Below are 25,654 nucleotides of genomic sequence, written 5' to 3'. Positions count from 1 at the left end.
CAACCTGTTGGGGAAATTAATGGATCACTACACTGACTTCCTAAGTAGCAGAATCATCATTTATCATTCACTATTAACTTTCTTCTCTTTGGTCTACTCCTGGTGGTTGAAGTGTTCAGAGCTGAATCAATGTATCACCGGACCTACCACTGGGTGGAAACAGTGGGCATTACAGCACAACCTGGTGGAACCGCTCAGCATTACAGACAAGATCCAAAAATTGTAGTCATGATTTTGGTATGATTCGAGCAATTCTGTACCAATCTTTTGCAGGCCAGATTGAATTGTTCAACGGGCCGGATGTCACTCGCAGGCCGCAGCTTGCCCAACCCTCCTCAACCGTAACTTCTAATATCAGAATGTACCGCACCAAACCCGCGCTACAACTTGACAAGCGTTAATGTGGTCTTTGATTGATGGTGGCAGCTCTGTGACAAAAGACAAGAGAGATTAATGTGGCTCCGGCTTGACGCGATGCATGCTGGGAAAGCCACACGAGCCAAAGAAAAAGAGTTGAGGCTTCTGCTGACAAAGCTCATAAATATCAGGGGGGGGGGGTGCAAAAAGGGAGCTAAAACAGCAACGCTTTCGATGATTTTCCTTAAAACGCTGAAAAAATGCTTGCAGGTGTTTGTGTGGTTTGATTGCATGTCGCTACACCTAATGAGGATAATCAATGTGAATTATGCAAAGTAGTTTGAGTATGTGTGTGTGTTGGGATGTCCTCCTCTTGGGATATGGCTTTTCCTTTCTATAATGCATAGTCACCGCGCACATGGAACAGGATTACAGCGTTTCATAACACACTAGAAGCCTTCATGCTATTCAAAAGAGATGAAAGCGCAAGTGAGCTACAGTGATAAAGCAAGGATCACGTTGGTCATGCACATTTGATGAAGGGCTGAAAAGTGATCCGTTCCCATCTCCCACAAAAGCATAACTCAAAGTACTTACTGATAACTTTGGAAGACGTTCTAATTAAGATGCAAGATGTGAAGTCTTAAATTGGCTGGATTTTGATTGCGATCTGCCGTTCGGATTTGAAATCAACTGCTCCCTTTCAACCTTCATCTTTAAAAAGATAGCTTTTCTATTCAGTGAGTCCGCTTTTTTAATTATTCTTTTTTTTATTTCTGCTGAAAAGAAGTTTGGAAAAAGTAATGTGCAAACATAATTATTTGAAAGCACTCCATGTTAATTTGACATCAAAACATCCTCGAAGGACGCACATTTATTAATCGTTCACACCGTGACTCTTGGGTAACCTGTTCATGAATTTTGCCGCCATGGTTTCCCCGCTTGGCTTTCGACGACTTCGTCCGGTGCGACTCTGTAGCCATCATTTATTTACGTGAGCGCGGAGATCGTTTTCACCGTCCACCATAGGGTGATCACTATTTAGCGTCTCTGCGAACCCGAGTCCTGCAACTCAACGGCATCGTGCTCAGGAAAAGTAGCAAGAAATGGATTTAAAGAGACGATTTGTGAAGTGGGAGAACAATTTTAAGGGAAAATTATCTGAAAACGTAAGTACTACATCAACTGGTTAATCTCGTTAGTTATAATGGTTCAGTTATTCCATATTTAGTTATTGTATAATTCAAGGATTGTTTTTTTCATTAGTTACAAACTCTCAATACATTTTATGGTCAATTATGTATAAATCTTTTAAGGCAAATAATGGCCAGGCACAGTTAATTGGACATACCGATGGTTAAAGAAAGTAAAGAAGTGGTTAAAAAAGTTTAAAAAAAAGGGAGAGATTGAGAAAAAAATGGAAGAAACAAAGCAGAAGAATCGAGCGTTTCTGGGAACTAATTTGTCTTTTAAAGCTTTATGTATGTCTAATATAATTATCAAATAGTAGGGAAGGCATTGGTCATCAACGTGTGGTAAGATTCCACTCTTAAATTCATCAAGGAGGAGGAGGAAGCGCCGTTTTGTTTAGCAACAAAGTTTAGCAGTTAACTATTTCATGTTTAATATCCAAAATTGAAACATTTGGATGACATTTAAAGGGGCCAAACATAATGCTTTTCCAATCTATTTGCATAAGTGTTGGTTTTCATAAACTTCAAAAACAAACCAAAGTACAATAATTAAGATACCGTATTTTCCGCACGATAAGGCACACCGCATTATAAGGCGCACCGCATTATAGGGGCACATAGATAGACGCTACAGTAGACAGCTGGGGTTACATTAGGCATCCATTAGATGGAGCTGCACTAAAGGTTCAATATTGATCCATGTATAAGGCGCACCGGATTATAAAGCGCACTGTCGACTTTTGAGAAATATAAAGGCTTTTAGGTGCGCCTTATAGTGCGGAAAATACGGTAATCAAATCTATTGATTCATTGCAATGGAAATTTTGAAGACGTGAAAATGTGCAAAATGTTTCTGCTCCTTTAAAATCATCAATCCTAGACAACTGTAAAAAACAAATTCTTTTTGATGAATTTCTGTTGAAAATGTGCAAATATGAAAGCTAAAAATGCACCTCACTTTTTTGTACCTCGACAGCTTGCCCCCGTGTCCACACGCATTTGAGCTGCCGTTCTAAATATACACCACCGAGGCCTTCTCCCAGCAAATGTGCTCTGTGTCAAATACATCCGCGAATCGGTAAACTCATACACTGCGAGCACTTTTGGAAAGGAAACACATTCCCTCAGATGAACTGCTCGGCATGTACCTCATCACCTTCATACATTTTGTGGCAAAACACTGCTGCGGTGCTAATGAGAGGGTGTCAGATTGTTCACATCTCATGTCGCGGGCACGTGTACACATGCGAGTGGGGGCATGCTAGCGGACACGAACCGCATTACCATATGCACCCATGCAGACGCGAGCACACCGCACACAACTTATTACGGCCGCTACAATAACTAGGGAAGCATTTAGAAGGAGAAACAGGGAGGCTCTGAATAATGGATGTCAAGAGCCCTGTTACACAGAAGACGAGGCTTTGAAGTGACATTACTTAATACCACTGCCTTCATAGTGAAGTCAGTGTGCGGATACAAAGACAGGGAATGAACCGAGACAAAATTATCCAAGTACAGGTAGCAGTACAAATTCTTTTGCCAACATATCATCAGGGGGTAGGTAGCGGTCACAAAGGAAGACAAACGTAGGATGGTGTACAATTTCAAAAGAATAAATATATAGTTGTAGTCATTGTAGTAGTGTTGGGAAGATCACATCGGAATCATCTTTATTTTACTGAGTTACAGGTAAGATCTTGAGATGAGTCGACAAAGTCAAGGGTCAGATTTTGAGGAAACCAAATTAAGACCAACATCAGACAAAGAAAGTCAAGTCAAGAAACTCCAAATTAGAGGGACAGCCAAAGTTGGATGTTTTGGAGACTAGGTTCGAGAGAGCAGACTTAGATGGTTTGGACATGTCCATAGGCGAGAGAGTGAGTATATTGGTAGAAGGGTGCTGAGGATGGAGATGCCAGGCAAAAGAAGGAGAGGAAGACTAAAGAAAAGGTTGATGGATGTTGTGAGGGAAGACATGAGGACAGTGGGTGTTAGAGAGGAAGATGCACGAGATAGGCTTAGATGGAAAAAGATGACACGCTGTGGCGACCCCTACAACCCGAAAGGAAAAGAAGATGACGACAAAGAAAGTCAAGACCAAGACATTGAAGACATCTAGTCAAGTCAAGATCAAAGTCAAGGCGATGTTAGACAAAAGCAAGGGTAAGTACTAGAATAGATGAGTCCAAGGTTGAGGGAAGTTGAGACAAAGATTTTAAGAGATAAGAGGAAATCAATAACAATAAAGTTTGAAGGCATGAAACTCAGTCAAGACCAAGGAAACATGAGACCAAGTCAAGATGAAGGCTTGACGTGATGAGACAATGTAAGTAAAGGACAAGACTGCAGCGGATGAGAGCAAGTCAAGAACTAGATCAAGGTTGGTCGAGACCAAATCGAGATCAATACTGAGGCAATATGAGACCAAATGTTTGAGGAGATTTGATAATATTTTCAGATGACTCCTAATTCAAGACCAAGACAGACAATGTAAGACTAAGTCAAGAACAACACTTCAAAGAGATGAGATCAAATCATGAACAAGGCCGAGTTAATAACAGACCACGTTTTTGAGGACTGCAGAGAAAGTAAAGACCAAAACTTTGAGAAGATGACGCCAATTCAAGACCAAGGCTAGAAATATGTTGGACCAAGTAAAGAACATGAATTCAAGGAGATGAGACCAGGGTAAACTCAGGGTTTTGAGGAGCTACAACAGTCAAAAATTTGACCAACTTCTGGATCAACTCAAAATCAAGACAAGAGTTAAGGCTTGCCTTTGCAAAAATCTACAAAATATGAAAGTGGGGTATAAATAAATGAAAAGGAGCTGGAAACCAGCTAAACTAATTTTATTACTTGCAAAAACAAACTATTTCTCAGGAAACGGTACCAAAAGGTTGTTTGCTTCACTTCCCACTGTCTTATTGGTTCACTGTTCTCTAATCACCCCACACTCCCAGTTAGACATTCAAGCGTTCATGTAGATCAAAGAATTGCTTTACACATTTGAAGAAGCTGGCCAGTCAATACGGCGACAACATCTCTGTGCACCCCAACAGTTGTCTTCAGTGAATTTATAGAACATTTATTCTTCCAAGATCTTGAATATTTATCTATTAAACGTAAAAAGCCATCTTGTAAGTGCTACCTTTTTCATCTGCAAGATGTCACTGAGGACAGTAAGATCCCACAACACAAAGTATCAGGACCTGACCTTGTGCCAGTCTGTGGCCTGTCGATCATGAACCACCACGAGAGACAACAACGGTCCTTCGGAGACTCAGCGAGGGTCGATTGTTTTGTGGATAACTTGTTGCCTTTATTCTCTGGTCAACATTTCTGAATCCTGCTAAATTTTGTGTTTGCTTTCGACTGCATCAGATTCAAAGTTCTTGAGTGGAGAACTTGTCCAGGCCTCTTCTAGTCAGTATGTGCTGACTTTCAAGAAATCAAAAGCAATTTCATGCCTGCCATAAGAACAAGGGTGAATCATGCTTACATAATTAATGTGATCTGTATTTTAGTACTCAACCGTGCACAGTTCATCGCACTGCAATTTCTTATCGCTTGAGTCCGCAGCTCATTTATTTCCGTTATAATTCAGATATCTCGATACAGAATAAATATATTTTTGCATTCCCAGGTTGCTAAATAGCTGAAAGAAATCAAAATAGTGCAAGCTCGTCTTTGAGGTAATTTCAACTCATGCTTCAGGTAACACATAGGGATATCCAATCAGCCCCAATTGTAACCTTATCGAATAACATCATATTTTGAAGCCTGTTTTAGTTTTAATATTTTTGAATGCAATGAATAAATCTCATGAAGGTTACAAAATCCAAAATCCGAGAGATTGAGTCACAGCAAACCTTTGTTGAATTGATGGCTAAAGTTTTCACAACAAGAGGATTCCCATTCACATAGATCTACAAAAATGGCTGAAAACGCTTTCATAACTTTCTTAAGACACACAATGTTTTTATTGGAAATATTTGTAGGTGGCGGGAGAGTAGGCGACAGGTTACAGCATCTGCCTAAGGGTTCTGTGGACCGGGGTTAAAATCCCGGTCCCAACTGTGTGGAGTTTGCATGTTCTCCCCGTGCCCGTGTGGGTTTTCTCCGGGCACTCTGGTTTCCTCCTATATCCCAAAAACCTGCATTAAATTGGCCTTAGGTGTGATTGTGAGTGCGACCAGTTGTTTGTCTCTATGTGCCCTGCGATTCGCTGGCAACCATTTTAGGGTGTACCTCATCTCCTGAGCCAAGGCCAGTCCGCCCAGGACTGTTGTGAGTGTAAGCGGCTCAGATAATGGTTGGATATTTGTATGCTTTATGTGTCAGCAATTTGAGTGATTTGCGATCAGTCCAAGCTTTTTCACTTCCTTTTCCACTAAAGTCAGCTGGGAAAGGAAACAACCTTCCCTGAACAGCAGAAAAAGTACAAGAAATGGTGGGATAGATAAGAAACGGCATATCGGAAAGCCCAAGTCTCAAAGGAAAACTATTCAAAACCTTGTCTACGTATGCCTCTGGGTCCGAATTAAAATTCTGTCTCAAGGCCACGACTTTGGTTTTTCATGGTCTCCATGTGATCCCTCTTTTCCTCTACCCTCCGCAGCCACAGGACCAAGTCGTCAGGCTGGCCACCCCCTTCAGGGACGTGGGGTACCTCGCAGGGACCCCCCAATGGATGGGACATGGGCGCCAATAGAGAGGGGCGTGACTGCTACATCAAGTGAGTGTATAAAGGAGCTTTAACCCGCAGATGTTTCAGGCCACTTGGCAAAGCTATGATTATTCCAGCAGCGTCACTGCCTCCACGGCGTCTCCATCTGTGCATTCGGAATACTGATTCGCCTTTCTCCTACCCTGCTGTGCGCTCTCTGTCTCTCTCTCTCTTTCTTTCTCTTTTTCTATGCCCTGCACACCACACTCTTCCTCTCACACACCCACCACACTCTGAACGCAGTCTCCCGAAAGCAGAAGAGGACTTTTTTTTTTTTTTTTCTCCCAACAAAATTTACTCGGGCGGCAATTTGCTTTTGCACTGCTGCTTGATTCATCCCTCAGAGGATTCTGGCTTAATTAATTGTCAGGTAAAGGTAAACAGCCTTTGTTCTGCATGTCCTCAAATAATGTGAAAGTGTTCTTCTATCGACCGGACCTATTATGACCTACTCTGGAGCATACTTTTTAAGATTGTAATTGCAGAGAAAGTGCTCGGACTGTAAGAACCATATCGGATAGTCTATCGATTTATCTTCAGTTTGCCTCTCTGGCTTGCGTATTTACATGATGCACCAAAAGAGGAGGTGAAGCCTAGTCACACAAGGGTTGTAGCCCGGCGTGCGTGATGTGGAGAGGTGTTATATAAGAAGTGAGAGCGGTGGATGCAGTCAGAGAGTACATCTGCATGAGGCAGATTCACCGAGTCTGTTCTGGCGTCAAACCCCGGTTGTCAAAATTTGTGCGAGACTCATGAATAATCAAATGTCCGCTTGTATGTCTGTCACTGGCCATCTGAGCGTGCCCAGGCCGCCAGGCACAATGCAAGTTGGTAATATTCCTTAAAGGAACATGTCTGCGTGACATCGGCGTATACTGTAAATAAACCAGTGGCCATATATTATTAAGACTGTGACACACTGGATTAAAACAATGTGATGCAGTCGAGGGAGTGATTCTGGAAGAGGGTCGAAAATCGTCGCAAATACGATTTGATGAAAACTTCTGATCCCATGATCTAGAATAAGTAGTGCTAAATCCAATGAATTCATGGATGTCACAGCTCAGTCAGTAATTGAATAACTCCATAGAGTGATCTTTAAAAGGACTGACAATTACCATATTTTCCACACTATAAGGCGCACGTAAAAGCCTTATATATGGATCAATATGGAGCCTTTAGTGCAGCTCCATCTAATGGGTGCATAACATAACCCCAGTCTCTACTGTAGTGTCTATTCTATGGGCCTTATAATGTGGTGTGCTTTATATATTAAAAAAGTTTTCAAATAGGCCATTCATTGAAGGTGCGCCTTATAATCTGGTGCGCCTTAGTGTGGAAATGCGGTAGATTAGTACATCGATGACAAAAAATATAACCTGAACTATCCTCAGCCCTTACATGTCAGTCGTGTCAAAAAATAATGAGGTACAGACGAAAGCATAATCCATATTCTCCAGAACGCTCTTGACGTGCCCAGTAGCTTGCTTGAGGCGTATCTAATGGCAAAGGTTTTTGTAAACTGTGGATAACTTTTCATGTTACAGATGAAGTGGGTGTCTAATACAAAATATCAGTGTTGCAAACGCATTAGAATGCAACAATTTTCCACCATCTGGGTGATGCCAAGGAGTCCATTGTTGAAGTGCAACACAAAATGTTGAGGGAAGACAAATAAATAATAATACGACTATAGTGGTTTAAACGATATAATACGTGCCATGAATGTGCGCCTCCCCCTCCTTTTCCACTATCACCTCTCTACCCCCCAACAAAAATATTGAGAGCGTGTGTGTAGAGGGGTAGTTGCACAAATAAAAATGTAGTAGTCACTGAAGTAGTAGAGTTAGGTATGAGTATAACAATAGAAGAATTGATAATGAATTCCAGCGATGATGTGGAATTGATGATTCCGGGCTATTGAGGGAAATTGGAGTGCGCTCATTGGCGACACGCAACAGAGGCACTGTTGATTCAGTTCCAACTTGTTTGCTGGCATAAGAAAGTGTACAACCAAAAGAAAAAAAAATGCAAGTGATACAGCTGATAGGAACAGATAAAAGTTACTCTGTCATGTCTTAATCATAGGCAGGAATTGCCCCATGTATAATACATCTGACAAATTGGATGATACTAAGTCACCAAAGCACTATACAGTCTTTACATGACAGGTTTGGCAAGATAAAAAAAAAAAAGGCACTACAGATCCACAGGTTAGCTACATTTGCATTACGTATGTGGATAAATAGATGATGCGCAAGTGACGCACAATACCGCAGATTTGCTCGGCAACACTTTTGGACCGCCGCACAAGAGTGGGAACGATTGTGGCCTGGAACTTTCACGGAAGGAGCAGGTGTGAGCAGAGAACGGGGATAAACACTGTACAATGTTCTTCTGGGACAAATGTTGTCGGCGTGATGCCACGGCTGTCTGTTTTTTGTGGCACTGGTCCATTGAACAAAATGAAATTCAAATCCGCACAAACTGCGAATGCCGTACGCACACCTTTCAAAGTGGAGCTATGCTAGCTGCTAATGGGTATAATTAGGATCCGTCACATGCACGGCTTTCTGTACAACGGGAAAGAAGCCATGTTTAGCAGGTGGCCGGTTCTGGGGAAGAGACGGTGCAGGTCCATGTGGTTTTGACAATCTGTTTAATTTCTCACTTGGAGGATTTAAAAAAAAAAAAAAAAAAAAAAAAAAAAAAAACAGTGAATGATAAATTCTTATGTTTGTCAAAATATGTTGACTACTTTTTCGAGACGGAAAAATATGTTTAAAAATTACAGGGCAGAATGGCTCCGTGTCCATCAGGGACAATTGGAAATTAAGTGGTGCATTAGTTACACTCAATGCGCTGACACAGAGTTGGAAGGTAAACAGCGCATCAAGATTTGAATTATTGCAAATTTACATTCCTGCCATTAGGTCAGGAGCTATGAATCCTTTCCGGACGGGAACTTCATCATTTATACGAGGTGTTGGTTCTTAATCTTGACCTTGTGAATCAAGAGTTTTGTATTTTGTGGTGAGCCTTGCAACTTAGCACAACCAACCTGGTCAAGGTTGGTTCAAAAGTGGTCACAATGAGACAAAAGCTCAAGGATAAATTTGTGCTTGAAGGAATGCAGGATACAACCAAAAGTAACCGAACCGGCTTTTTGATACTCTTTAGGGGGTCTATTCTTGATCAGACATGTCTAACATATTTTATTTTCCAGAATGAAAGCATACGGGAACGGTATCGAACCAATTTCTGCATTGATTCCAATGAAATGGGGTGAACACAAATTTTCTCAACTTTCCAATGGTTTATTTTCGAGCGGTTTATTTAGCCTGTGAATAATTTTAAAAGCAAAGAAAACTCATTTCAAGAGGCCCTCCGTAACATATGGTGAGAGCCCAATAAGAGCGCTGCAGTGTTTCAAAGGCCAGAGTGTGCTACTTGAAAATAGTAAAATACAAATTAAAATCAGTGTAAACATTTCCAACAACCATTCAATAATTCTACGCTTTACCATCAGGTGTTGCATAAGACCCAAGGGACGCTCCTTAATGGAGATTACATATTGAACTGCGGAATCTGTTTGACCTGCCATTAAAAACCAGACACAAAGTTAGCTAATGATGCAGTTCTGAACCTTTGATTTTGATATCAGTATGCTCACTACACAAACCACACTTTAAAAAGGTCCTTGGTTGGTCTTTGTTGTTTGTCAAAAAGCTTCAAAAGCTATTTTTAATGGTGTGGATAAGAATGAAATGTTCACTACCATGAGCTTTGTGCTGTGCGTTTGCCCCTATTTCTTGTTTTGGGCGAGTGACAAATTTTGCTGTGTCTTTGTGTCGTGACCGGTTAATTGTTAGTAATTATTGTCGAATAGCATACGTGTCAAGAATAAATGTGAATTACACACTGACTAGGCAAAGGGCTTTAATTAAACGACACTGCCGGCACCCTACGGATTCTGCTTGCGATTCTGTGCTGAAAAATTCTCGACAAGGTAAAGGTTGAAAATACAAAATGCTTTGCGGTTATGAACGTTCTGGTTGTCATAGAAAGAGGACAGTTCCCGCCATTGTCACAGCCTCTTGTAGAAACTACATTACATGAAAAACGGGTGTTTTCAGAATGTCGCCAAAGCCTCCACAAATGACTGAAAATAGTGCTAGAAAACTGCACGCCACGCCACGAGCTGGAACATTGGAACAACTGCTCACTGTGGGTCCCTTTGATGCCAATATAAATTACTATTTGCTAGGTCAGTCATGGACCCTGAGAAACAGCATCACTATTTCTCCACTTCGGTGTTGCTGTCCACCATATCAGACAATTTATATAGAAATATTTATTTTTTTAAAAATCCACTCTTAAGGGCTGATTTACTAACATCACAAACATTGGATGCTAAATTGCTTGTTCACTCACTCTAACAGATTTCACTCATTCATTCCAAGAAAATACAGGGAAATAAGTTTTGTCGTAGGTTGTCATCGACCCAAATCAGCTCTTTGAAACTGAAAAAAAAACTGTATTGCTGAGTAAAAGATATCTTGTAATCATTGTGATTGGTTTTTAAAAATGTTCATATCTACTGCCTCTCATCTTGCCTGTGCTACACGAGCACTACATTACACCTGAGTTCACCTGCCTGTCTTTCCTGATATAAGATGTAGAATTCACCAGCGCATTTTGTTGCAGCTTTGATGACTCACACTACCCTTGCTAAATTACCCAATTTGCATACACTCGTACGACGCACAAAATGAACTGCGCAGCAATTTAGCACATTTGCCAGATGCAACCCTGAGTTGCGGCGGGTTCATACATCAACTTGCTCATCTCGTTGCGTGCACACATTTGACCTTGTTTTTGCACATGCAAAACTTTAGTAAATCAAGCCCTTGGACTCCAAAGGACAAAACAAAAAAAATATTATCAAACTATTACAGTACAGTAATACAGTATGTTTTCATTCTGGCTGGCATATTATCAGTATTTGCTTTGCATGCAAAACCATCTCAGAGAGCAAAAAAACTGGAGTATCCATGCATCCACTTTCTCAGACGCTTATCCTCACAAGGGTCACGGGGAGTGCTGGAGCCTATCCCAGCTGTCAATGGGAAGGAGGCGGGGTACACTCTGAACTGGTTGCCAGGCAATCGCAGGGCAAATAGATACAAACAGTAACACTCACAATCACACCTACGGCCAATTTAGAGTGTCCAATTAATGGTGCAGGTTTTTGGGATGTGGGAAGAAACCGGAGTGCCGGAGAAAACACACGCCGGCACGGGGAGAACATGCAAACTCCACACAGGTGGGTCCGTGATTTAACCCGGGACCTCAGAACTGTGAGGCCAACGTTTTCCGGCTGACCACCGTGCCGCCTACTTTGGAATAAAACACTGTAATTTATTTTAATATTGACGGCCCAATCATTAATGTCATTTTCACAGCCAATTCAGCCAGAGCAACTCCTTGGAAGAGGTTCGCCTAGATGGAGACAAGTTTGTGCCACCAGCACCCCGGAAGGTGGAGATGAGACGAGACCCGGTACTTGGCTTTGGATTTGTGGCAGGCAGTGAGAAACCTGTGGTGGTCCGCTCAGTCACACCAGGTGAAGTGACAAAGCTTTTAATACCCATCCCATTATCAACAGTATAGCTCTGGAGGAAGGCAAATACTCCCAAATGGCTAAAGGGACAAAATCGATTTTCCCAAGACTCTGTGAACAAGCAACCGCTCATACCTCGTGGCACAGGAAATGATGAAAAAAAATGTTCATTTTTATGTTAAACGTGTTTGGTATGTGTGAACAGGGGGTCCATCGGAAGGCAAGCTCATCCCCGGGGACGAGATCATCATGATCAATGATGAGCCAGTCAGTTCCGCACCCAGGGAGAGGGTTATTGACCTTGTCAGGTAGGACAGCACAAGAAGACACTTTTACTTATCCGTATAACACTGTGTAGCAGTTCTTATGCATTTTCATGCAAATTATTAAAATGTTCAAATCAGCCTACGATGGATAATGATTCTGTTGGTGGCCACCGCGCTGCGAGAATAAAGAGTCTTTAAAACCCACCTTTACTAAATGAGATGTTTTGTGCATACATTTGATGACTTTAGACAGGGCAGAACGCTACAAGACTTGCAACTCCACTTGAACCAACCCGATATACTTGAAAATTCTTTTACCAAAGTATTACGAGATACATAACCCTCAGAATGCCTGATCTCATCCGATATCGGGAGCTAAGCGGGTTTGGCCCTGGTTAGTACTTGGATGCGTGACCGCCTAGGAATACCAGGTGCTGTAAGCTTCTCTCCCCAGCTAGAATGCAGAGCGGTTGCGTCAGGAAGGGCATCCGGCGTAAAACTGTGCCAAACAAATGTGCGTTCACCTGACGTGACACGCTATGGCGACCCCTAACTGTACAAGCCGAAAGGAAAAGAAGAAGTGTGACCATTTGTACAGTGGAACCTTATTGTACACTTTGAAATTTGATAATTAAGGTCACCCCCAATGCTGTTAAAAAAATTTGAATTCTGCATTTTCCAAATCTCCTCAGCTGATTTTGCTAAATAGCAGTAGTTAAAAGCGCAGTTAAAATATTCAAATCCAAAATAACTTTAAAAAAATTAAAGTTCTTTTTTTCTTTTAGGGGGGGTGGTAGAGATATTATTTATATGTCCTTACTGAGAAATGGTTTCAAAATACAAATTTAGACCAGAATCCCAGAAGGAATTGCATTTGATCTCGGAATATTTGACCGACTGATGACAGGTGGCGGCACATGAGAATGAGGATGATGATCCAAAAAAAATAACTGGTAACATGGGTTCGAGATGATGGGCAGACAGATTGGCAAAGAAATTGAAATCTTGAATGTGAGCATGTGGCCGCAGTACAACATGTGACATGGATGAGACTCATTTAGGGAAACGCGCCCAGTGTGGCTGCTCCTTCGCAGTTTCTGTCTTCTCCAGGGAACACAGAGCCGCCAAAAGCAGAATTACACTCCAATTTAAAAAAAAATAATAATAATAATCCAAAACAGGACAATATTTGGTTGGATGATGAGTCCTTTTGACCCAAAGCATAAGGACATAATCTATCTATGTGTTATTTTTACAGGAGCTGCAAGGAGTCCATCTTGTTGACTGTTGTTCAGCCATACCCGGTAAGTGTTTTCAGTTCGATGCTCATTTGTTCGGTGCTGAGACAAAAAATGTGTCACCAGACCAAATGTGTTGCCACTGTAACTGTAACATCAGATCTTTGGAAGACCTCAAATGAACTCAATAACAAGCCAACACTTGCCAGCCACAAAACACCAGATGGTGACCAAAACTGAGCCAAATCTCAGTCACTCGAATTGTAGTTAACTTTCCATCAAAATAAGCTCGGATCATTAGTTTATATGTTGGAGCGACTGGAACACTTTGTCTCCAAAATGCATCCATTTTTCCAAGGCCCTTATTGTCCGACATGAATCAACAGCGCTTTTCTATGATTAAACAATTTCTTGACTTCAATAAGCAATTAACTTTATAGAACCATTTCAATTGACCCCTCCGTACAGGCCACATAACCACGCCTCTCGTAGTGACGTCACACCACGTGCGCTGACGTAAGACAAACAATTCGTAAAAAATGGCAAATACAACACAATACATTAACTGAGACAGACGCCATGCTTCTGATTTCATTCAAATCAACGATATACTATAGATTCTAAATACAATACATTCTGAACTGAGAGAGACGCCATGCTTCTGACTTCATTCAATCATACACACGTAGCAATGTTATGCTAGCGAAGAACGTCTCATTCATTTATACGAGACGTGTATTAAAAATCAAACTTAGTCAAACACAGTCTGGTTAAGCTTCGGCCGCGAGCCAGCAAGAAAGCGACACGTTTGTGCAGTCCGATCATCGCTAAATATCGATCAACAAAGAATAAGTGTGTCAATCGTTCACACGTAGCGGTGTTATGCTAGCGAAGAACTTTGAATTCATTTATACGAGACATGTATTGAAAATCAAATATAGGGCATACCTTCGTGCAAACATATCTGTTCCGGTTGATATTAGATGGATTTAGTTGATGATGCGGTCTTCCACGAAGTTTGATCCATCGAAGGCATTTTTTCGTACTGGGTCTTCGGTTGTGGAAAGGGTACGAATCGAACTCCACCAACTAGCCTTTCAGGATACCTGTCGTCACTATTACAAAGTCCGTGACTACACCTCTTAACCATATTTTTTGTTAAATAACCCAAATACGCGATAAAACGCTAACAAAACGTATACTGGACCATGCAATGTTGTCTGAGAAAATGGCGGGAGCAAAAACGGGCTTTGGTTTATGCAGATCTCTGGCCTCTGATTGGTCAGTGACACGGATTGCGGAATATCCAAGGAGGGGTCAAATGCAAAAAAAGGAAAGAATTTGTGTAGTTTCATAACGTTCAAGAGGACCAAGCATCTCTTCTATTTGAGTCTGTAATTACTTCCATTTACCAGACATTTCTGTGCAGCCTCAATGACACTCTTGATGGTAAGCGGGGTTATTACATTTAAAAGAATGTGGGCAAAGATGGGAACAAGTGTATAAAACTCATTTTACACAGACCTGACTGTCCTTTAAAAATCTCGTTTTCTCCTTTCAAAGTCACCCAAGTCTGCGTTCATCAGTGCAGCCAAAAAGGCCAAGTTAAAGACAAACCCCGTCAAAGTCCGTTTCGCCGAAGAAGTCATTATCAATGGCCAGGTTCCTGTAAGTCGTCGCTCACGCAATGTTTTTTTTGTGTTTTCAAAGCTGACACAGTGCAGATAAGCAAATATTTCTTTTCATCACTCTGGAATAGAAAGTGTGTAGGCGTGACTGACAGATGGAGGCACTTGCTCTCGCAAAGCCATTTACTGGTTTATAAAATGTGTCACAAAAACAGAGCAACTGCAAAGTGTGTTAACTGAGGGAAATGACTTAGAAACAAATGATGCATCGCTTTACTTTGCATTAAGACAACTAAAAACAACTGATGAGTCAGAAAGTGTATTGCTAGGAGTCTAAAAACACGAGATAGTGGGTCTAACTTAACCATTAAAACCATTAAAACATCAAAAACAGATGAGTTCATGAAGTGCTGAATCTAAAGTCCAGTAAAAAAAAAAAAAAAAAATATATATATATATATATATATATATATATATAATTGTTTCATGCTTAGAAAGAGTACCACAGATGTATTATTTGCCTTGAGGATTCTCGTGGAAATGTACCAAGAGAGGAACTGTGGTACTGCATGCGCAAGTCCGGCGTGGCGGAGAAATATGTTAGAATAGTACAGGACATGTATGAGAGCAGCAGAACAGCGGTGAGATGTGCCGTAGGTGTGTCACAAGAATTTAAGGTGGAGGAGGGACTGCATCAGGGGTCCGTGCTGAGCCCCTTCCTGTTTGTGGTAGTGATGGATAGGCTGACAGACGAGGTTAGACTGCAATCCCCTTGGACCATGATGTTCGCAGATGATATTGTGATCAGCAGTGAAAGCAGGGAGCAGGCGGAGGAACAATTAGAAAGATGGCGGCATGCACTGGAAAGGAGAGGAATGAAGATTAGCTGAAGTAAAACAGAATAATTGTGCGTGAATGAGAGGTGTGGAGTGAACTCCAGGGAGAAGAGATAGCGAGGGTGGACGACTTCAAATACTTGGGGTTAACAATCCAGAGCAAAGGAGAGCATGGTAAGGAAGTGGAGAAAAGGGTCCAAGCGGGGTGGAACAGTTGGCGGAAAGTGTCTGGAGTTCTATGAGACAGAAGAATTTCCGCTCGGATGAAGGGCAAAGTTTATAAAACATTGGTGAGGCCGGCCATGATGTACAAATAAGAGACGGTAGGCACTGAAAAAACAACAGGAAGCAGAACTGGAGGTGGCAGAAATGAAAATGTTGAGGTTCTCGCTTGGTGTGAACAGGTTGGATAGGATTAGACATGAGCTCGTGAGAGGGACAGCCAAAGTTGGATGTTTTGGAGACAAGGTTCGAGAGAGCAGACTTAGATGGTTTGGACATGTTCTTAGGCGAGAGAGTGAGTATATTGGTAGAAGGGTGCTGAGGATGAAGCTGCCAGGCAAACGAGCGAGAGGAAGACCAAAGAAAAGGTTGATGGATGTGGTGAGGGAGGACATGAGGACAGTGCGTGTTAGAGAGCAGGATGCACGAGATGGGCTCAGATGGAAAAAGATGACACGCTGTGGCGACCAAAAAGAAGAAGAGATATATATATATATATATATACAGGTCAAATTTGAAAGCCTACATTAGCCTTTCAATTGTGAATTAAGATTCAAAGCAAAATGCCTTCGCATTGAAAGTTTTATTTTAACAACTGTTTTATTTTGTTATCTATAATTACGAACTGAGATTTAAAAGAAATAGGGGACTCGTACCTCCTAATTACCTGCCTCGGTCTTCAAATAATGTATTCGGTTTGTAAGAGGGTATCTTGTTATGGGCTCATGTTTGTTATCTCTTGGGTCTGTGAAAAACGATAAATAGCCAGGCCAGCTGTTTCCGGTCTTCTTTTGACCTACAGTATGTCTCCACACAACAGTAAAAAAAAGCAGACACACATTTAACAGTATTTCTGTTATGTTTTCCTCTGAGTCTTGTTTTCATTCCTGTCTCAGGAAACTGTGAAGGACAACTCACTTCTTTTCATGCCAAATGTTCTAAAGGTCTACCTGGAGAATGGTCAGACTAAATCATTTAAATTTGACAGCAACACATCTATTAAGGTCGGTGCCAACGCTATCAAATATTGTTGTATGATCTGAACCAGCTTTGTACTGCAACAACAACAAAAATATTCACTGTGGCCTTTGGGTTGTATCTTAAGTCAGATTATCAGTTTTAATTTGACTTATTGTTACATACCTTAAGACAACAGTTTCCTGTATTACTTTGAAAGTTGTAATGACTTGACATTTCTGTTTGGAAAAGGATGTCATCTTGACGCTACAAGAGAAGCTATCCATAAAGAGCATCGAACATTTCTCTCTGATTCTGGAGCATAGAGCTGAAGGATCGGCCAGTAAACTGATGCTTCTGCATGAGCAAGAGATGCTGACTCAGGTGAGTATCCTAACGTTAAAAGGTCAAGAGTTCCTTTTACATCGGATGCGTACAAAGACCACAAAATTTGGGAAGTCACTGCTCTTGAGAATGTAGATCCAGGAAAACAGTTTGATTTTATACCCAAGCAGGGTGGTCCCGATCCAATCTTGTGATTTTAAATAACACCAAAATATAACTTCAGAGGCATATTTATTCCAAGCATTTTGATCTACTTCTGAATTCTACAACTGTTATGTTCAACTCTAAAAGTTCCATTAAAATCTGCTCAAATGAAACAAATTATTTTCAAGATGCCTCCATCATGATACTGTATTTATTATGCTCAAGGAAGAAAATAACCATGATACATCAAACATTATTATCTTGACACCAATTGAGCCTGTAGTGGGTCACTAATAAATGGGTGATGCATACTACAGAAGCTCTCAAAAAATATGCAAATACGAACGTTTAACTTAATATGACACTGTTTATCTTTGGCTAATCCTCTAGGTGACAAAGAGGCCGGGGTCACACAAGATGAAGTGTTTTTTTCGCATCACTTTTGTCCCAAAGGACCCATTAGAGCTGCTAAGGAGAGACGCGATAGCATTTGAGTACCTCTACGTCCAGGTGAGTAACAATAGATCAATATTATAGATATGGTTAGTACGTACTGCCAAGTTTAATTAGATCCATGTTCATTCTATTCTCGAGTTCTGCCCTTGTAATCGTTCGCTCAGTAATGTAGCATCTTGTCCTATCCCTCTGTGACATCGACAGAGCTGTAACGACGTGGTACTGGAGCGATTTGGGTCAGAGCTGAAATATGACACCGCCCTCCGTCTGGCTGCCCTGCAAATGTATATTCTAACCATCAACACCAAGCAATCTCAGAAAGTCTCCCTCAAGTATATTGAGTAAGTAGAAAGGATTTCACCTAGCGTGACATGGTGCTGAAAATGAAAGGGAGGGAATATCAAAAATATACAGCCATTTACTCATTCTTGTCCAGGTCCATACCAATACATTTTTAATAGCAGTGTAATGATATAATGCTCCGAGGATACTGCCGTTTTCCACTGTTCGGTATCTCTTCAGCTCGATTCGTTGTTGCTACCTTTTAATTGATACTCCATGGTACGATTTTGAATATGTGGTCAGCCAAAAGTGTGAAGTCCAAGTCAGTACCCCGATTGGTCAAGCAGATTTGTCTTCAACGCGGCATTTTAGGATGCACAGCAGGAAATTACTTGGAAAAACAAAACACACGGTATGCTAACACCAGATGTTACTCTTGATTGGGCTGCGGACAGTCACAGACGGTTGTCCTTCGTTGTTGTGGTTTGTTAGCATGTCTCGTTCCATCTGATGCAGTCACTGTGTGGCGACTTTCAGTTTCCAGTCGTAGGTACTATTTGAAGTATAAATCCCACCACCTGAGGCGAGCCAGTGCTGTGCAGTACAAAAAGCAGCACGAGCTGCTGCTGAGTTGAGAAGCCAAACAGTCGCATGCCAGGGCCGTATGCGCTGATTAATTAAAACGGAAGATGTTACTGTTCTTCGCTCACAATTGATTGACCTTCTGTAATGTTTTTGAATTGGATATCTACAGGAAGGAGTGGGGGCTGGCCTTGTTCCTGCCTCCTGCGGTGTTGTCCAGCATGAAAGAGAAGAACATCAAAAAAGCCCTCAGTCACATCCTCAAAACCAACCAGAATCTGGTTCCACCTGGTAAAAAGGTGAAAGCAAAAGAACTTGCACTTATAGTACTTCTGTCATCCACATTTATCCCTTTACCCTCCACACCTGAAAATGTTTTCTCTCCAGCTGGATTTTCATAACACATCTGATATGGTTGTGGAACAAACTGTTTTACTCTGACTAAGATTCACAGGAAATTGCTGAGAAATCGTCATTTGAATCATTTCTGACTCCATCTAATGTTGCACATTGCAGCTGACCGCCTTGCAGGCTAAGGTCCATTATCTGAAGTATCTGAGCGACTTGAGGCTTTACGGAGGTCGAGTGTTTAAGTCTACACTTATTGTAAGTGAAACCGTCTTGAACATCAGACTACTTCTAACAAGTTCAGTGTGCATGGGGAAGTGATAGTAGTGCTGATTCTTTTTACAGCAAGGTGAGAAGCATACTGAAGTGACCTTGCTGGTTGGTCCTAAATATGGCATCAGCCATGTGATTAACACCAAAACCAACCTAGTGGCACTTCTGGCTGATTTCAGCCATGTCAATCGCATCGAGATGTACGCAGAAGATGAAAACAAAGTTCGAGTGGACCTCCATGTTCTGGATGTTAAGGTGGAATCTTTTGTACAGTTTTACACAAGTCACTATAAATTATTACGAATCAGCTATTTACAGTGGGAGGAGAAAGTATGTGAACCCCTATTTCTTACATTTCTCCATGAATTGGTCATTAAATATTGCCTCATATTCATCAGATTACAAGAATAAACAGTCTGCTTAAACTAATATGAGACCCTGTGGGAGGAAAGCATGCCACACCACGATGAACCCGCCACCATGCTTCATCATATTCTTATGATTTAGATCAGGGGTGCTCAATGCATCGATCGCGACCGACTGGTCGACACATAAAGCTATTTCTGTATTCTAAATATAGGAGGCAACATAACATTAACCCTCGAAAAGTAGATCTTGGGGTCAAAAAGTCTGGGCACCTCTGATTTAGATGAAGGTCACACCACATTTTATGACCAGTTTATGCGGAAATTGAAGAAATTTCAAAGGGTTGTGATATTTTTTCATCCAACAGCAGTTAGTTTACTTATCTGCCCCTTTTTTTTACAGCCCATCACTCTTTTAATGGAATCCGTTGATGCAATGAATCTGGCGTGTCTTACTGCTGGATATTATAGATTACTGGTGGACTCTCGGCGCTCTATCTTTAATGTGGCCAGGAACACCGACAGCATGGATACAAGTACGTCCACATTTTTTATGAAAGAATATCTTGGTGCATGCCATAGCTTTATTTTAATTTGTGCTCCTCTTTGCAGGCCATGCAGCAAGGGTCAAGCAGAACTACCAGCCCATTGAGTGCACATATAGCACACCTCAAAAGGGATATGAAGGCAGAAACAACCAGAGGTACAGCCAGGACTTCTCAGACCAGGAGTGTGAATACCTTGACCGCAGCAGATGCGAAGACCAACCATCCTACATAACTGAGCTCCACCAGGCTCAGCACTCAATTCATATGGTTGAGAGAGCGGAGTTCTGCAGGGTCCCACCGACCCAAACGTACCTTAATGTCCCAAGAACCAAAGGTCAAGAACCCTGTAGGAATGCAAAGGTGTCTTTCATATTCGGAGATCCTCCCTTAGACTCTGTAAACCCCCAAAATCTGGGCTACCAAAGACTGATGGATGACAGTTCAGAGATTATCGACAATCACAGCCCATTATACAGGCGTCTTGAGGAGGACTACAAGATGATGGATGCCCTAGAAGACGGGGATGGGTATCAATATTCCACCAAAATGTTTGAGGAGCCGCTGTTGCATGATATCTGCTATGCAGAGACAACGGATGACGCAGAAGACGAGGATGACATCAGCTGCGAAGAGGACATGGTAATGAGTGACACTGACAAGCCCACATTGCTCTCGCTCTCAGGGTCCAGTGATGACATCATTGACTTGACCTCCCTCCCCCCGCCACCGGAGGGTAACGATGAGGAGGACAGTGACGTACTGCTGCACTCTCTAAACCTGGCCATTGCCGCTCCTCCGCCCGGCTTCAGGGACAGCTCTGACGAGGAGGAGCAGCAGGAAGCTGGGAGTCAGGCCCAGGGAGGCTGCAACGATATCCCCGTGTCTCTCATAGATTCAGTCTCGGCCCACAGAGCTCAGAGCCAGGGGGAGCCCCTCGATGAAGCTGTCGTATCCACTTTGCAAGCACTGGAGGCCCTTGCTGCATCTGAGGAACCCGCACACCCTGAGAACAGCACAGGTTCCCCATTTACTATTGTAACATTCATTCATTAACGTCACAAATACTCCAGCCATCCACTTTTTGTTTCTTGCTGTTCATTTTTTTTCCAATAAAGTCCATTTCGTTCTAGATTTCCATTTGTGTGTTTCTTCATTCATATGTGCGTATGCATTCACGTTCATTACCATGCTGTTTATTTATGAATATTTATTTTTTTTTTTTTCTGTTTGTTTCTTTGCACCTAAACATAAAATGTGTGTGACTACTGTTGCAAACTATTTGTAAACTGGCATCTGTAAAGCTACATTCCTTGATTAAGGTCTTCAAATTTAGAAAATATTCTCAGGAATCTTTCATCGTTCACATTTATAAAATATTGTATTCTCAGTAATCTTTCATTGTTATCTCAAAATAGGACCTGGAAAGAAGCCTTTGTAGCTATCGAGTGCCTTTCTATTACTTACGATTTTGATTCTCATTTTGATGAATTGTTTTACTAATAAAAATGGATGTGTTGCTAAGGAGAACGCTATATTTTTCTATTATCTAAAATAAGTTAGTCATCAGTCAACTACCATCTTTCCCTTTCACTCGTTTCATATGATCGTTTCATAGTTGCCTACAATGAATGCGCCTATTAATTTACATTTTTTTGTTTTTCTGTGGAACTTAGGTGTAGAAATATCACGAGCATTTAGTCCAGAGTCCTCAGATTCCGGCAATGAGACAAATTCATCCGAGATGACGGAAAGTTCAGAACTGGCCACCGCTCAAAGACACTCGGACCACCACTTGAGAATGCATGTAGCAGTGACGGACGGTTACCAAGCCATGAATGATGAAAAGACAGAGGGACTGAGTTCAAGTGGAGCCAGGACTGCGCAGGACGATCAGGGTGAGGACCTGAAATCTGCTCCCACTGCCTCCTCCCAGCTTTTCCACTCTGACGGTGGTGAGATGGAGCCAGAGACCATGGAAATAAAATCCGTGAGTGAGTACTTCACTAAGATGCATATTGGCTCACTTATGAGCAGACACAGACCAAAGGAGGGGGACTTGGAGAACCGAACACAACGAGACACCTGTGACCGCTCAGAAAGATCGCATGTAACTTCCCAAGAGCTTGCTAAAGAGGAACCTCTGCATCTCGTTGGGAAGTATAACACCTTCACAGTGAGGGATTCCTATTACGTCAATCAGCTAGATCTGGGGCGAACTCCCCTCAAAGACCGCCATCAAAAATGGCTGCACAGAACGGCAGAAAACAAAATGGACGAGGATCTTTCACCAGAATATTTGAATGAGTCACAGGCCTCCCACACAGACAGGTTGACAGTGAAGGGAGCGAAAGAGGACTCAGATGAAAGAAGCCAACCGTTAAACGCCCAACCCTGCTCTCCCTCCAAAGGACCGGAGGGCGTTGATGCTTCACGGGACGGTGAGCAGCAAATTAAGACGACGTCATCGGAGCAAGATGTCACGAGGGTATACGAATACCACTTGAGCAAGCGTCTGTCATCCTTGCACAGCGAGGGGGCTCATTCTCTCCAAAGTTCTCAGTGTTCCTCTATCGATGCCGGATGTAGCACGGGTAGTAGCAGCTGTGTCACACCAATGGACTCGCCCCTTTGTGTCACAGACAACACGCATGTACTGACCGAGTCCTCGCTGAAGGGGCTGAGTTACGTAACTTGCGCTGAGGAAAAGGCCTATATTCCCCCGGCGGCCCAAAATAAGGAACCCACGCAACTGAGGAAGACCAAGGGAATGACCAGTGCGGATTCTGGAATTGGAAATAGCCGAGACAGCGGTCACAGATTATCAAAGATCAAAGAAACCACAGGTAAAACTAAGTAATGTCATGCCGCTCACTGACTCCCGACATTTCAAATACAGATGTCTTAAACAAGTACAAATAAATTACAAACAGTTCATTCGCTCTACACGAGAAGTATGTTTCAACCATGGCAGCAATATGAACTACATAACTGTAAATATGGAAAGCCATTGCACCGTTTATTCAATGTCCTTGATAAGAACTTAAGGTCCCTGTGCTAATATTTTATTTCTCCTCAAGACAATTCAGCGCACTAATAGAACAACTCTTCTATGATTTTTTTTCCTATTACTGTCTGACATTTTTGCACACTAATAGGACAATTACATGTTACTCGTGAGGCAAAAACCGGTTGGCATTTGGTGCTTCTGCAAGGGTCCAAGAGGCTGCTATCATGTGACGCATCCCAACTAGTTGAGCCAAATGGTGTAAAACATAGTCAACATATTAAAAGATAAAAATAGTATATAGGAAATGGTCAAATGGTGTCAAGTGGATGCTTAACAGTTCTCTGTTTTCCTCCTCCCCCTAGTGTAGCCTGCGCACAGCAGAGGACGCTTGGAGAAGAGACTTCTTTAGCGGTCTGTCATGAGACCAGTAACACCAACACAGTCATGTCACCATCGTTATTAGCAAGCTGCACAGAGTCCAGTGGGCTAACATGGGCCAGACCTGACTCCAACCTATATGCCCTGTCTTCCCCATCTTGCGGACCCTCATGTGACCTTCTTAAAGGCAGCCTCAGGAAGTCACGTAGGGTTCCGATACGCAGGAGAAGCTGGAGCGCCATAATGCCGGGCTCCAGGAGCTTTGAGGCATTGTTAGAGAGGACCAAAGCCACATTCACAGGGAAGAGCGCCGGTCAGAAATTGGAGTCACAACATCGCTCAAAAGCTCAGCGCATATTGTATACGAAAACTATCCCAAAAAGTCTGTCACATGGTTTGGTCACTTTAAATTCAGCATGCGGAAGGGGGCCAGAGTCAGCAGCAGCACGGTTGGATGCAGGTGCATGGAGATGTCGTAGGCCGGTTAGTTGCTGCTTCATTTGGAGACAGAAGAACACTGAGCATGATCCCTGCCAGCTCATGTTCTCTGCCGGCTCAACTGGCGATAAGGCGAAACAGAGTAACGTGGCTGAAATGAGTCTGGAGGAGAGGTTGGCTCATGTGAATTCAATGAAGGGAAAAACCTACAGCCTCCGTACGGGGTTTGCACTTGCACGGACGGACGCCTTAGAGATGGTTAGCTTGCTCCGTTCCAGCCACACGTCTAGAGGTAAGAACGCGGAGGCTGGCCACGCCGACACCGAGTCGTTCTCTCAGCTGCTCGTCACGCAGGCTAAAGTACTGAGCGGCGCTTGCGGTCAGATGGCCGCAGAGTACGGCAGCCCGGAGGAGTTGCTGCTCACGCTGACGCACAGTTTCCACACACTCTGCTGCCTCACGCAGGCCTGCATGTCCCTCGCGGAAGGTCTGGGCAGCGACACGCAGCGGCGCAAGGTGGTAGCCAAGGTGGATGACGTAATCATCAACTACGTGTATCTGCTGAAAGCAGCTGAAGCGTCTTTGGCCAGCTCCCCAGAAGACCCGCGTGTGAGGGCACTAATTCATCACTCTGCCAACATGTCTGCCATCATAGACACACTAATCCACGTAATGCCAACACTGTGCAACAAATAAAGTATCCAAATTACTGATTTTAAAGCCATAACATAAGAGACATGGGTGTAACTACCGATGTGAATTGCTGTGAGAAAAAAAGAAAAATATTGCCTTGTATACACTATATTTTATTAATGTAAAAATATCGGAATCAGAGAATTTTAGAAAGATTTGAGCCTTCTAAGATGATGCACACAGACCTCCACCCGAGTATTTAATAATATATAATGAGAAATATTTAAATTATGTATTGGTCGTATGAAAGACTCGTCATAGTTAAGTTGTTTTGTAAAAAGTACAAATATCTAATATGTTGGAGAATTACTCTGTATAGCAGCAGACAAATCATTGCACAGGACTCAATTTAATGAAAAGAATGCACTTTTTTCATTTGATTACATGAACACTGTATACACCTTCCTGTCTTTTTTTTCTCGTTTTGATCTGTTTGGGTCCGCATTATTAAAACTTTAAAATACCTCAAAACAAGACTCTAACGTGTACTTTTGTGTACAACCACACCACACTGTCCCATTTAGTATGCATGTGCACATGCACATTTATAATGTATTCTTTTTTTTTTTTTCTGAGGCGTCACGTCTGAATAACTCAAGCAGAGTGAATGTTTGTTGATCAATTTGCATGACTTTCACACAAAGTTTCATGGGTAATTTCATAACTGTGTAAAATAATTCATGCTTTTACCATTTACTATGGCTTGAGTGCTGGTGATGCCTTTTGAATTACTGATGATGATG

The 25,654-nt window shown here is 42.2% G+C and overlaps 2 protein-coding genes across 7 annotated transcripts in view; one reads left to right on the top strand and one right to left on the bottom strand.

Moving 5' to 3' along the window:
• The window catches only part of LOC133512450 (rho GTPase-activating protein 6-like), a 92,308-nt gene that overhangs the window by 57,311 nt on the left and 9,343 nt on the right, over positions 1 to 25,654 (bottom strand). The window lies entirely within an intron of this gene.
• On the top strand, positions 876 to 25,495 carry frmpd4 (FERM and PDZ domain containing 4). 5 transcript variants are annotated; one of them, XM_061842086.1, is made up of 17 exons: positions 876 to 1,097; positions 6,175 to 6,291; positions 11,748 to 11,908; positions 12,111 to 12,213; positions 13,430 to 13,475; positions 14,973 to 15,077; positions 16,992 to 17,099; positions 17,305 to 17,436; positions 17,932 to 18,051; positions 18,202 to 18,338; positions 19,034 to 19,160; positions 19,378 to 19,467; positions 19,555 to 19,737; positions 20,251 to 20,383; positions 20,460 to 21,413; positions 22,069 to 23,238; positions 23,770 to 25,495. In XM_061842086.1, the coding sequence occupies exons 2-17, from the start codon at positions 6,254 to 6,256 to the stop codon at positions 24,912 to 24,914; spliced, it is 4,752 nt and encodes a 1,583-aa protein (XP_061698070.1). In that variant the 5' UTR covers positions 876 to 1,097; positions 6,175 to 6,253; the 3' UTR covers positions 24,915 to 25,495. The 5 variants fall into 5 exon arrangements, with proteins under 5 accessions (XP_061698070.1, XP_061698075.1, XP_061698071.1 ...); XM_061842091.1 differs by having other exon boundaries at positions 23,765 to 23,891; XM_061842087.1 differs by lacking the exon at positions 876 to 1,097 and adding an exon at positions 1,109 to 1,526.

The sequence above is a fragment of the Syngnathoides biaculeatus genome, chromosome 14 (assembly GCF_019802595.1).
Source record: "Syngnathoides biaculeatus isolate LvHL_M chromosome 14, ASM1980259v1, whole genome shotgun sequence".
In the NCBI taxonomy this organism is placed as follows: domain Eukaryota; kingdom Metazoa; phylum Chordata; class Actinopteri; order Syngnathiformes; family Syngnathidae; genus Syngnathoides; species Syngnathoides biaculeatus.
Note: the sequence above shows the minus strand (reverse complement) of the source record. Positions and strands in the feature narration are given on the sequence as shown.